The sequence below is a fragment of the Amblyraja radiata genome, chromosome 7 (assembly GCF_010909765.2).
Source record: "Amblyraja radiata isolate CabotCenter1 chromosome 7, sAmbRad1.1.pri, whole genome shotgun sequence".
Lineage (NCBI taxonomy): Eukaryota > Metazoa > Chordata > Chondrichthyes > Rajiformes > Rajidae > Amblyraja > Amblyraja radiata.
The window spans coordinates 53,727,080-53,740,899 of record NC_045962.1 but is presented as its reverse complement, the minus strand read 5'-3'; the positions used below and the strand labels follow the sequence as shown (position 1 = coordinate 53,740,899).

At 45.1% G+C, this 13,820-nt stretch overlaps 1 protein-coding gene across 1 annotated transcript in view; it reads right to left on the bottom strand.

Annotated features, from left to right (window-relative positions):
- Nucleotides 1–5,462, bottom strand: part of LOC116974890 (SLIT and NTRK-like protein 5) — a 52,525-nt gene extending 47,063 nt beyond the window's left edge. Inside the window, 2 exon segments of the mRNA XM_033023501.1 lie at nucleotides 3,494–3,661; nucleotides 5,445–5,462. Coding sequence (XP_032879392.1) covers nucleotides 3,494–3,661; nucleotides 5,445–5,462 — 186 coding nt within the window.
- Between the last annotated feature and the right edge of the window lie 8,358 nt (nucleotides 5,463–13,820).

Genomic DNA, 13,820 nt, shown 5'->3' with positions numbered 1-13,820 from the left:
CACTACCCTCCCCTTTATACCGCTATCACCCCTCTCCACCCCAAGAACCTCGCGATCTCCTGGGGGAGGCAAAAAACCGGATAAAAACCCAGGTCCAATTCGGGAAAAAAATCCGGGAAATTCCTCTCCGACCCCAATCCAGGCGATCGACACTTGTCCAGGAGATCACTCAGGTCTTACTATACTAACCATACCTAGGTCCATATCCCTGCCCTCTCCCCGTAGCCCCTTATCCCCTTGGCAGCTAAAAAACCATCTATTTTAGTCTTAAATATATTTAAAGTTTCTGCTTCCACTGCTCCCTGGGGCAGTGAATTCCATAAATTAACCACCCTCTGGGTGAAGAAGTTCTTCCTCATCTCAGTTTTAAAAGAGCCCCCCCTTATTCTGCAACTATGTCCCCTAGTTCTAGTTTCCCCGATCATTGGGAACATCCTCGGTGCATCCACCCGATCAAGGCCCCTCACGATCTTATATGTTTCAATGAGATCGCCTCTCATTCTTCTAAACTCCAAAGAGTAGAGTTCCAGCCTACTTAACCTTTCCTCATATGTCAATCCCCTCATTGCAGGAATTAATCTTGTAAACCTTCGCTGCACTGCCTCCAGGGCTAGTACATCCTTTCTTAAGTATGGACCCCAGAACTGTACACAGTATTCCAAATGTGGTCTCACTAATACTGTGTACAGCTGCAGCAAGACCTCCGTGTTTTTATACTCAATCCCCCTAGCAATAAAGGCCAAAACTCCATTGGCCTTCCTGATTGCTTGCTGCACCTGCATACTAACTTTTAGTGATTCATGTACTAATACCCCTAGATCCCTTTGCGTTGCATTACAACGCAGCTCCTCCTCATTTAGAAAATAACTTGCCCTATCATTTTTTTTCCCAAAGTGAATGACTTCACATTTATTAGTATTAAATTTCATCTGCCAAGTTGTTGCCCACTCACCTAGCTTATCTATATCCTTTTGCAGACTCTTCCTATCCTCCTCATCCCCTACTTTTCCTCCCATTTTTGTATCGTCCGCAAATTTTGATATATTACACTTGGTTCCCTCCTCCAAATCATTTATATAAATTGTGAACAACTGGGGTCCCAGCACCGACCCTTGCGGAACCCCGCTAGTTACCGGTTGCCATCCCGAGTATGAACCATTTATCCCCACTCTCTGCTTCCTATTTGTTAGCCAATCCTCTACCCATGCTAATATATTACCCCCAATCCCATAATTTTTTTTATTTTTAGCAATAACGCCAGATGGCTAATCTTTATGTTTTCCATTAGTTTCACATCAGCTGGGTGCAGAGGATATTAGACATACATCCAGAAAGGATCAATTATGATTCAAGAGTGTCTTTGTGCACAGTCATGGCATAAATCATATAAAATTGCAATTACTGATTGAATTCGTGAAAGCAGCATCGTTCAGTGTATTCCCAGGTGCTGACTTGGAAAGAATGGTGTGTGCCTCTATTTTTAAAACCACAAGATCTTTTGAAGTAATTCCCAGATTGACAAACCCAAGAGGCCATAGCCTCCAGACGTAATTAGTGTGAATTACCTCATTCTCCAGAGCATTTATTTAATGTTGCCTTGAAATTGAATTTCACCCTTTTTTGGTGCGCTGAGCACATGCTGCATGGAACAATAACACCCAATTGAATCTCTTGATGAAGTTCACAAAATTGTGCACAACTGTGTAGGAAGCAGTGCCATGGTGATTAATGCTTCGAATCGTGCATTAAAATGGGACCTATGCCAGTGACAAACTGAGCAGGTCCATCTGAACAAAGTGCTGCACACCAATGCGGGTTAAAGGTTGGCTTTCCCTGGGATCAGGCAGTGCCCACGTGCACTACTGGTGGAGAAAGGTACTGGCGTTTAGGATTGGGGTGTGGAAAGTATCGGCTTGGTCGAATCAAGAACCATGAATTAGCAGGATGTTAAGCATCTCTCCATCAGAGGGTAGGCACAAAATGCTGGAGTAACTCGGTGGGTCAGAGAAAGGAATAGGTGATGTCTTGGGTCTTCAGACTGAAAGTCAGGGGAGAGGGAAACCAGTGGTATGAAAAGATTCAGAACAAATCAGAGCCGACACCACTGACCAAGGAAAGGTGGAGCCCACAATGGTACATTGTTGGCTGTGGAAGAGGTGATAATGAAGGTATGTGTGGATGCGAACAGTGAAACTGGCAGAATGTCTTAAAAATACGCAATGACGGCCTCCACAGCCGTCTGTGGCAATGCATTACACAGATTCAGCATCCTCTGACTAAAGAAATCCCTCCTCATCAACTTTCTAAAGGTGTGTCTTATTCTGAGGTTATGCCCTCTGGTCCGAGACTCTTCCACTATTGGAAACATCCTCTCTGCATCCACTTTATCCAGGCATTTTACTATCCAGTAAGTTTCAATGAGTTTTCCCATCATCCTTCTAAACTGCAGCAAGGACATGCCCAGTGCCGTCAAACGTTCATCTTATGTTAGCCTAATTATCCCCGGGATCATTTTCATAAACCTCCTCTGGACCCTTGCCAAAGCCAGCACATACAATACAATACAATACAATACAATTCAATTTATTGTCATTTGGACCCCTTGAGATCCAAACGAAATGTCGTTTCTGCAGCCATACATTACAAAACGAAAAGAGCCGAGACACAACACAGTCTACACAAACATCCATCACATCGTTGTGATGGAAGGCAAAAAAAAACTTATCACTCCACTGCACTCTCCCCCCCGATGTCAGAGTCAGAGTCAAAGCCCCCGGCTGGCGATGGCGATTGTCCCGCGGCCATCAAAGCCACGCCGGGTGATGCAAGGTCGCGCACCGGGTCTTGGTGTTAGAGCCCCCGGCGTGCGCTCGCAAAGTCCCGCGGCCATTCCAAGCCGCGCGGGGCGGCGCTGTAAGGCCCCGCTCAGGTGCTCTTCAACCCCGCAACTCGGGCGGGAGAAGTCGCCGTTGAGGAAGCCCCGAAAAGCGGTCTCCCAGCAGGGACCCGCGGGCTCCCGGTGCCACCGTCCACCAAACCCGCAGTTGCAGCCTCCGAACCTCCGGGGGTCGGGTGGCAGCAGCACTCCACCACAGCTCCACCCGCTCCGGACTCGGCCAGCCCCGTGACGGTGAGTAGTCGGCAGCTCCGCAGCTGGAACCCCAGGTCGTTCCTGTTGGAGGCCGCTCCATGTTGCAGCCCCAACGACAACGGAGACCCGACAAAGAAAAGGTCGGGTCTCCCGTGCAGGGGAAAGATTTTAAAGTTACCCCCTCCCCCCCACACCACCCCCACCCCCCCCCCCCCCCCCCACACACATACCCCAACAAAAAAAATAACAAAAACTACATAAAAACGAGACAAAAAATAATAAAACACAGACGGACTGCAGAGGAAGAACCAGGGTATTAACAGAAGCATTGGTTGCCAGCCATTCCAAATGGCAGTGGACAGAGGAAAAGAATGGTGCTGGAGGGCGTGGTTGCGATCTTACCTCCTGCAATTTCTGAGGTTCTCTGTGGCTGTGGAAGGCGCACGAGCGTATGGCAGCCAAGCGCATGGATTGCACGTGGCCTGCAGTGGCACAGAGCGGCAGAGCAATGGTGGAGGAATGAACAACATTGTTAATCCAGGCCAACCCCTCCACTGTAACCCAGTGCCACTGCCAGGACAACGGGCATTTTAGGCCAAGTTAAGACTCATTTTTAATAACTCAAAACTTGCAGGGTACAAAATGGTATTGGAAATGTGGAAACTCTTGTATACAGTTCGTGTATAATGTATTATCTTCACTGAAAGTAAGCATGCAGGTACAGCAGGCAGTGAAGAAAGCTAATAGCATGTTGGCCTTCGTAGCAAGGGGATTTGAGTGTCAAGGCAAGGAGGCCCTATTGCAGTTGTACAGGGTCCTGGTGGGACCGCACCTGGAGTATTGTGTGCAGTTTTGGTCTCCTAATTTGAGGAAGAACATTCCTGTATCGAGGGAGCGCAGCATAGGTTCACCAGGTTAATTCCCGGGAAGATGGAGCTGACATATGATGAAAGAATGGATCGACGGGGCTTACATACACTGGAATTTAGAAGGATGAGAGGGGTTTTATAGAAACATATAAAATTCTTAAAGGATTGGACAGGCGAGCTGCAGGAAAAATGTTCCCCATCTTGAGGGAGTGCAGAACCAGGGGTCACAGTTTAAGAATAGGGGGTGGGCCATTTAGGACTGAGTGAGGAAAAACGTTTTCAGCCAGACAGTTGTGAATCTGTGGAATTCTCTGCCACAGAAGGCAGTGGAGGCCATTTCACTGGATGTATTAGAGAGAGGGTTTGATGTAGCTCTTAGGGCTAACAGATCAAGGGATATGGGGAGAAAGCAGGAACAGGGTATTGGTTCTGGATGATCAGCCATGATCATATTGAATGACAGTGCTAGCACTAAGGGCTGAATGGCCTACTCCTGCACCTAATTTCTATGTTTCTATTACTCCACTCATCTGCCAATTAAACACCTCTTCCCTGTATCCAGGCTTTGTCCCAACTCCACCTCGCGTTTCCTGCTTTCTTCCCCCACTTCAATTAGTGAAGAAGGATCCGATCTTAAATATTGGCTGTTCAATCCATCCGCAGATGCTGCCTGGCCCGCTGAGTTACTCAAGGACTTTGTGTTTTGGTCAGGAGCCCTCCCTTTTGTTTGTGGAGGTCATTAAAGAGAGGAAGAGCATGTGAGGTATCTTGGACATAGGTCGGGAGAGATTCGACCGGGGGGGGATAGGATGGAGTCGAGGTATGTGGAAATAATTTCTGTGGGACAGAGCAGGCAGGAACAATGGGTCTGCCAGGAGAACAGTTGTGTTTGTGCCTTCCACTCCATCAGCCGTCACATACAACACACAATCCTCTGAAATTTCCGTCACCTCCAATGGGATCCCACTACTGGCCCCATTTTCCCATCTCTGCCCCTTTCCACCTTCCACAGAGACCTTTCCCTCCGCAACTCCCTGGTTAACTCATCCCTTCCCTCCCAAACCACCCCCTCCCCTGGTACCTTCCCCTGCAACCGCAGAAGCTGCAACACCTGTTGCTATACCTCCTCCCTCAACTCTGTCCAGGGACCCCGACAGTCCTTTCAGGTTAGGCAGAGGGTCGCTTGGTCCTCCTCCAACATCATCTACTGTTTCCATTGTTTAAGACGTGGAATCTTATACATCGGCGAGACCAAACGCAGACTGGGCGATCGTTTCACGAAATACCTTTGCTCAGCCCGATTGAACCTACCTGATCTCCCTGTTACTGGACACTTTAATTCTCCTTCCCATTCCTACAGAGACCATTCTGTCCTAGGTCTCCTCCATTGTCAGAGTGGGGCTAAATGCAAATTGGAGGAACAGCATCTCATATTTCACTTGGGCAGCTTACAGCCCAGTGGTATGAATATTGATTTCTCTCACTTCAGTTAGCCCCGGCATTTCTTCTCTATCTCTCCCCCACCCAAGTCGCACAAGCTTCTTATTTTCACCCTACAAACAGCTAACAATGGCCTGTTTCCTTTATCATTGTTACTTTTTTGTATATCTTTCATTCATTGTTCTTTATCTCTCCACATCACTTTCTAATATCTTGTTTCCCTTATCCCTAACCAGTCTGAAGAAGGTAGACAAAGTTGCTGGAGAAACTCAGCGGGTGCGGCAGCATCTATGGAGCGAAGGAAATAGGCAACGTTTTGGGCCGAAACTGTTCTTCAGACCCGAAACGTTGCCTATTTCCTTCACTCCATAGATGCTACCGCACCTGCTGAGTCTCTCCAGCAATTTTGTCTAATTTTGATTTTCCAGCATCTGCAGTTCCTTCTTGAACAGTCTGAAGAAGGGTCTCAACCCGTAACGTCACCCATTCAGAGGTGCTGCCTGTCCCGCTGAGTTGCTCCAGCTTTTTGTGTCTATCTTCGGTTTAAACCAGCATCTGCAGTTTCTTCTTACATGTGATATTATAGGTACATTCGGTAAATAACTGAATAACTAAATGTGATAGCACAGGAAGTGCCAGGGTCACAATTCCACCTGGAAATGATTGCCAGCAATATCTGTTCTAGTTTCCATTGCATTTAAATGTACTTTGCGCATTAAAAAACATTCACTATTTCAGACTGAAGGTCTTATTCCAATCCTGTTTCCGGGGCAGTGTGTAGCGAAGATTATCCAGCAGAGGGCAGTGAAAGAGCACTAGTGAACACTCCAGCATTTTTGTGTACTAGTGAAATCTTGCTGCTCAGTAGGAATTGGTCTTAAACTAACTCCACTAGATTGGATGCAATCATCTCAATCATAATAATACTAGATGAGGGATGAGGCAGGATGTCATCAGGCCCTTCAATAACCATGGATAGAGCTAATTTGTATATGTCACCCATTGAGCAGTAGGGGATAGAGTCATTGAGTTGTACAATAAGGAAACAAGCCCTTTGGCCCAACTCATCCATGCTGGCCAAAATTTCTAGCTGACCTAGTCCCATTTGCCTGTGCATGGCCCATATCCCTCCAAACCTTTTCTATCCATGTACCTGTTTAAGTATCTTTTAAATGTCATAATTGTACTTGCCTTGACCACTTTGCCTGGTAACACATTCCGTGTAAGCACTACCCTCTGTGTGAAAAAGTTGTCTTTCACATCCCTTTTAAATCTCTCCAATCACACCTTAAATCTGATGCCAAGTGAAACGAATCCCCTCAGCCTTCTGACAAAGCTGTCAGTGAGTTTGTCAATGTTCTTGAAATCTCTTTGCCAATTCAGAGGAATTTAATGTTAAACTGGAAGAATTTTGTATAGAAAAATATGATTACTTAACTATACATGTAGGGTACTGTAAAATAATTAAAACCATTATAGAATACGCATAATTCAAAAATAAACCTCTCTTCCAATTTCCCCCTTAACCATCATATTAATGGTTCATATAGCATGAAAACGGGCCCTGTGGCCCAGCTCGCACAGGTTGATATAGATGCCAATCTAAGTTAGTCCCATTTGACCCGGTTTGATGTATATTCCTCTAAACCTTTCCTAACCTTAACCCTGGGCTTAATCTAGGAGAGAATCTCCAATAAATGTAGCAATGTGAAAGAAGATTCACATTCACCACTTTATCATTGGGAAATCTCAACAAGTTGAATCCCATCTTGTGTGTGTCCAATAGTAGGCAGACCCAGCCCCTCCATGCACCCCTCCCACCTGGTCTGGAGTCTATCAGGATGTCCCAGGTTTATAGTATATGTCTACATAAAGGTACTACCTGGCTGAACATGGTAGGTGCTCTCTGATTGCAAGTTATGTGATCTACCTAACCTTATGAGCAGTTCAAACTCAACATTGGAGTTAGTATACTTTAGTATTTCTCTATACTTGGCAGTAAAATTACGTGATAAAAAGCAAAATAACTCTCAATTCCTGTCCTTATACTTATTCCTTCACAAGCATTGCAGTCCAACTGAGCAACTTCCAGGTGATGGATCGTAGGCCAACTGCACAGTGGCTGCTCCGACCCATAAATTTACCCACAAATATTTTGGCTTCTCCAAAGGTCGCTACCTTGTGGTGGAAGGGCTTGCGTGAGCCTAAGCTCCTGAGAGCTAAAACATCTGGAGCTATGCAGAGGCAGGGTGTTCCATGCAAGCACATTGAGGGGAAGTTTCCTGACAAAACGAAGCCCAAGAAGACCTCAAAGGTGAAACAGGCGGAGAATGGTGGCTGGCCAACAGGTGAAGCAACACAATGGCTGAGAAGGTGGAAGAAAGCTGCAGCAGGGAGAGACTTCTGTCATGGTCCATGCCAATGGACCTGAGTCTGTCGCAGGCAAAGACTGTTCATGCACCAGTCTCCGCACATTAGAAGTTGTCCTTCACAGACGTCCACCTGGAGGAACACAGAAGGGAATCAACGGGAGGATAATCATAATTGGCTTTGGGGGCGCTGCGAGTCGACTGCCCTGCCGGCAGCGTGTTCGTTATTTTGACTTTTTTTATTTTTGGTGTGTCTAAATGTTAGTTTAGGTGTCTCTTGGTGTGTCTTGTGTGGGTGGTGGGGGGGGGGGGAGGGAGGTGGAAACCGCTTTTGGTCGCCTCCTTGACGGAGAGGCAATTTTTAATTTTTTCCATGTCGCCTCACTCGTGGCCTAACAGCATGGATTGGAACAGTCTTTCCCGGAGTCGGGCCCAGAGCTTCAGCAGCGGGTGCAGCGTGGACCTTTCCATCGATGAGCGGGAGAACCCTTGCTGGGGGTCACCAGAAAGGAGTGCTCCGATCGCTGACCTGGTGACTTTGGCATCGTGGGGCTGTGGTCTGCGGAGCGTCTAGCCGCGGCGTGTCGTGGAATTACCATCCGGAGTCGGATCCTTTGCCGGAGAAGAGTTCCGACCACTGGCCTGTGGCCTATAACATCCTGAAGCCACGGACTCTGGTGGGAAAGTGCCGATTCGGGCACTCCAAGTCCCGACGTCAGAGTTTGGATCATCCCGACAAGAGGGCCTGTACATCTAGCCGTCCGTAGCGGCGACTACGGAGGGTTCATGGGCCCAACCATGGATAAACAAAGGAGGAGGACTGACTGAACTTTGTTGCCTTCCACCACAGTGAAGAATGCTGTGGTGGATGTTTGTGTTAAATTCTGTTGTGCATTGTGTACACTTTTTCTAAGTGTATCGCTGCTGGCAAATTCATTTCACTGTACCTTCGGGTGCATGTGACAAATAAATTTAACTTTGGCTTTGACATTGAGTGATTGCCAATGATGATGAAATAATTTGGACATTTGATAGGTATGTTGCAAAGCCTACCTGAAGCGTCGCTGAAAATCTGTCGCTGCGGGTGTGCGCGATTTTGGCGCCGTTTAGAGGGGGGCGGGTTTAAAACGCGATTTTCTCTAGGCTGTTCAAATCGAAGATGTTCAGCCTAGTTAATTATTAACGAAAAATCGCTGGAAGACCCCGTCGCAAAAGCTATTATTAGTTTTAAAGGCCTCGTATAATAGTTATAGTAGTTTAAAAATCAATCTCTAAACCCGCGACCACCAGCAACCGCAGGGTCTCATAAAGCAAATAACTGAAGGTATGCTGTATATTTTTACATTAAAAAGGGCTTCTAAAGATCCCTTTATACAAAGTTTAATATTGCGAGTAGCTCATTTTGGGCCCATTATATCTCGCAGTATTTTTCTGGGCATTTGAGGCACAAATCTACCGCAATGTGAACGTTCTAAACCAGCGCGTTCACAGGAAGCCACTAGAAAGCTGATTTAAATGGGCATTTATTTACAGCAATTGAACACTAAATTCCTTCCATTTGGCCTATAAATTAATGTAAATGAGATTTAAAAATCATGTTTTATTGTGAATTATTTGTGAATATTATTTGGACATTTAGGCTATTTAAAAATGTTAATCATTTATTAAGAAATGGATAGATGTTTAGATCTAGTAATTGAAGTCTGAAATTAGCTATAATTAGGTAACTAACTAATTATATGCTTTAATTTCAGGTCATCCAAGTAAGATTATTTTATATTTGTTTCAGAATGCTTCAATCTATGATAACTGAAAATTTCATTCAGTTCTCTTAATTTTTAAGAAAGTTATGGGCTTTTGACTGTTCACGATCACAGCTTTTTTGTTATGTCCATAGAAAATCAATAGGGAACAAGATGCTCATTTCCCAGTATGAAAATGGGCATAACTTTTTTAATACTTGAGATATGAAAGTGAATTAGGTGTCAAATTAAACTTATTTTTATGCTTTATCTGATGGGATAAATTACAGACTTGATTTTTAAAATCTCAAAATTTTGTAACATTGCTACATTTGAGACCTCGGACAGGAGGAATATCTGGCATTTAACCACCTCTCATGGCTGGGATTATGTCCAGAGTAGACAAGAAAGAAATATCTAGATATGGTCCATGGATCAGATGTTTTGCACCATGGAGTGATTACATTTGGGGATGATCAAGAGGCAGACATCTCGGAGGTGGGTAAGGCTGGTGGGATTATAGAGAAGAAGTGGTCCCTGGACTGCAGAGGAATTTTAATGTGAAGATATAAACATAAGGCTCTCTAAGCCAGTGTAGGGCAGTGTAACCAGGACTGATACAAAAATGGAACAGGGTGTGAATTATGTGTAGACAGCAGAGTCAGGGTGACCTGGGATTTATGTGCAATGATTGAGTGGATCAAGCCCACATTCATTAGGATTACATCAAAGTATCATGGTGCCCTGGCAAGTATTTCAATTGCACTTTTGTATTTGTCTCTTACTGGTGGGGAAATCACAGCATCCAGCTGCACCCTTGCTTGTTAATACATTTTGCTTCATTCTGCTGTGCTCCATCCAAGAGAAGTGGATTAACAAGTTTTTTTTCTCTCCGTTTTCCAAGTCATTAATGAACTCCTGTAATGCCCATGAATGGGCACACGGTTCCCAAGCCCCGTGAAGTCTGCCAATGAATCATGATAGAAAGGAAGGTGGGGAGAATAAAAGTCTGACTGGTAGTCTCAATGTGGAGCTCTGAACTCGATCATTCATGCACGTCCTACCTCAATGCAGACAGTAAGATGAAAGAGGAGGTTTAGAAAAGCAGCGATCCTTCCATCAGAAACACAATGAGGATAGCAAAAAATGTTTAATTTATGATGTGATCATTGTTTACTGTCAGAGGTGGATTCTTTTCCCAACAGCTTTGCAGCGGCAGCACAATTTCTGAAATGCTCCCAATGGATTTGAAAGAATCTAATTCATTTGGCATTTGGCACTGCAAATGTGGAGGCTTTTGCCTGAAAGCGCATTCAGCATATCCAATGGATTCCCAAACAGATGCTCGAATACCATTAGCTTTAAGTAGTACTGCAAACAAATAAACTGACAATAATAATGAACTATGAATGATGATGAAAGATATCCTTCAGTGCAATACATTTCCTGTCACCTAGTGATTAGTTGGGCCCAGGTTTACACTGCAGGACCAACTGACCAAAGATTCTAAACAATGCCATGCATAGTTCATAAATTCATAAGTTATAGTCAGCACCCGTAGTCAGGATCGAACCCGGGTCCCTGTTGCTGTAAGGCAGCAACTCTACTCCTCCGCCACCATGCCCCCCTTCAGCTTTGTGTAAGATCCGCCCATTCATCATGGACAAACATTGGCCTTTCCTTTGACTTCCTGATGTCCATGAGCTGGCTGAAACCAATCCAAAAGACCAAGGCCCTAGCCAATAGAATATACTCTTTCAATAGTCCACAAGCTGCATGAAGTTCTATCCATACTTATTCCACAATCAAACCCTCTGAGACAGATGGACAGTTCAGGATCACACTGAGGGAGTGATGACAAGTCTGAGGTTCTAGAAAAAGATAAGGCTTTTTAAATGAAGCCCCTGTCTCAATATAAAATAAAAGTTGCTGCAGAACCACTTAGTGACAGGGGTAACTCAGCGGGTCAGGCAGCATCGCTGGAGAAAAGGAATGGGTGATGTTTCAGGTCAAGACCCTTCTTCAGACAGTAACGTCACCTCCCACAATCACGTCGACTTGAAACTTCACTTATTCTTTCTCTCCTGAGATGCTGCTTAACCCGCTGAGTTACTCCAGCATTTTGTGTCTATCCGGTGTAAAACAGCATCTGCAATTTCTTCTGACACATACTTAATGACAGGGCTGGGGCTCGCTTCCTCACATTCCCAGTGTATCTCATCAAACTGTCCACCTAATCACGTCAGAAATTCTCCACATTTGAGTCTTGGTTGGTTGAAGCCAACCAACCTGTCACGTGGCTTGCAAAAACACTGGACTGTAGAAAAGCTAACTTAGTATTTTGGCAGGTAAATAGGTCATGTGAGTAGGTAGCAATACCTCGTAACAAGATGGCACCCAAGCCAGGTGACTCTGTGTGTACTGGTCCCAGAAGCAGATCTGTAATTATTCATTACAGTGGTTCCACTCTTTCAAAACCTCTACTCCAATAGCAGCATTTCCAACTCTAACTATGCTCTTCTTAAACTCCTCTCAGATCCCTTTATCCTGGAACTATACACGGTGAAAATCTTGATTGTAATCACATATAATCTTTCCGCTGACTGGTTAGCAAGCAACAAAAAAGCATTTTGCTGTACCTCAGTACAGGTGACAATAAACTAAACTAAACTAGCTAACATAATGACACCACCATACTTGTGGTGTAAGCACACGTTGGTGATTAGTTCTGAATCTTCTACTGCAATGCAGTGCTTGTAACTGTTCAAGATTACAGCTCCACACACCTGGATCACAGGCTTTCCTAAAAACACAAGGGATGGCGAATGAGGGGAGACAGTCGCCCAGGAAGGATCAGTACGTCAGTACAGACAGGATTCCAGGTTATCAACAACACTTTTAAGCTGAAAGCAATAAATGGCAGCAAATCAGGGGTTACAGTTTCATCATTTCTACAAACATAAAGTGTTTTCAAACGGCTGCTTTGCCATGCCAAGAAGGTCACACTTCCAGCAGGACTGAGACTGACTCCACCCCCCCCAACCCTCCCCAAATCTTTGCACATCCCAAATCCTTTCCACTCGTCACTTTAATTTCATGTTTCATGTATTTTGTGTTTTTATGACTGCAGGCAGATCAATTTCGCTCCTGGGATAAATAAAGTTCTATTGTATCGTATCGTAGGAGACAACGACTATCTGGTCAGATATACTGCAAACCATTACAAAACTGAAATAGTATTCCTCCACACATTTAATTACAGTTCAAAACCACCCAGTCTGCGCTATGTTCAATGTTCTTTCCAATAATTCCAGGAAGATTAACTGCTGCTCACTTTGCTGGCAGTCAACTATTGTAGTTTCCCAGAAGTTCACATTTCTGGCACAACCCCACATAGTGCAAACATACTCTACTTAGGTGAAATGGCACAAAAAACAATGGAAAAATGTTAACTAGCCTCATTTGCTATCTGTCTAGGCACAAGGGAGATTTTACAATCAGGAAAACAGCTCCAGCCTAGAAAGCCCACAATCTTTATCAGTAACTATTTTGGAGAGACTTTTCCAAAGAGTTTGAATTACAACAGCTCTCATGGCCCATACAATGTCCTGGGATTATCTAGAGAGTCATGCAGTGTTCAGACAGATTAGTGGTCAGATTTTTACCCAGTTTGGGTGGTATCCAACTAGTCGGTGGTTTTTGGTAATGTGATCAGGAATATTTACCGGGTCCAACCAGCCAGGAGTAAAGCCCTTCCTAAGACCATTTTGAACTCTGGGAGAGGGAGTGGATGTGGGAGAGAGAGTGAGAGTGTGAGAGGGAGTGGGAGAGGCAATGAGAGAGGGCATGTGAGAGGGAGGGAAGGGGTGGGAGATGGAGTGGGTGGAAGTGGACAGTAGACAATAGACAATAGATGCAGGAGTAGGCCATTCGGCCCTTCGAGCCAGCACCGCCATTCAATGTGATCATGGCTGATCATCCCCAATCAGTACCCCGTTCTTGCCTTCACCCCATATCCCCTGACTCGGCTATTTTTAAGAGCCCTATCTAGCTCTCTCTTGAAAGCATCCAGAGAACCTGCCTCCACCGCCCTCTGAGGCAGAGAATTTCACACTCACCACTCTCTGGAAGAGGGAGTGGAGACAGACTGGGAGCAAGGGAGGTAATGGGAATGGGAGTGGCAGTGGGAGATGGCGAGGAAGTGGGAGGAGGAGTGGAAAAGACAGTGGGAAAGGAAGTGGGAGAGGGTACGGGAAGGGGATGGATCTGAGTACAAGGTTTTTAAGGAAAATTCTCAGTTATTACACAG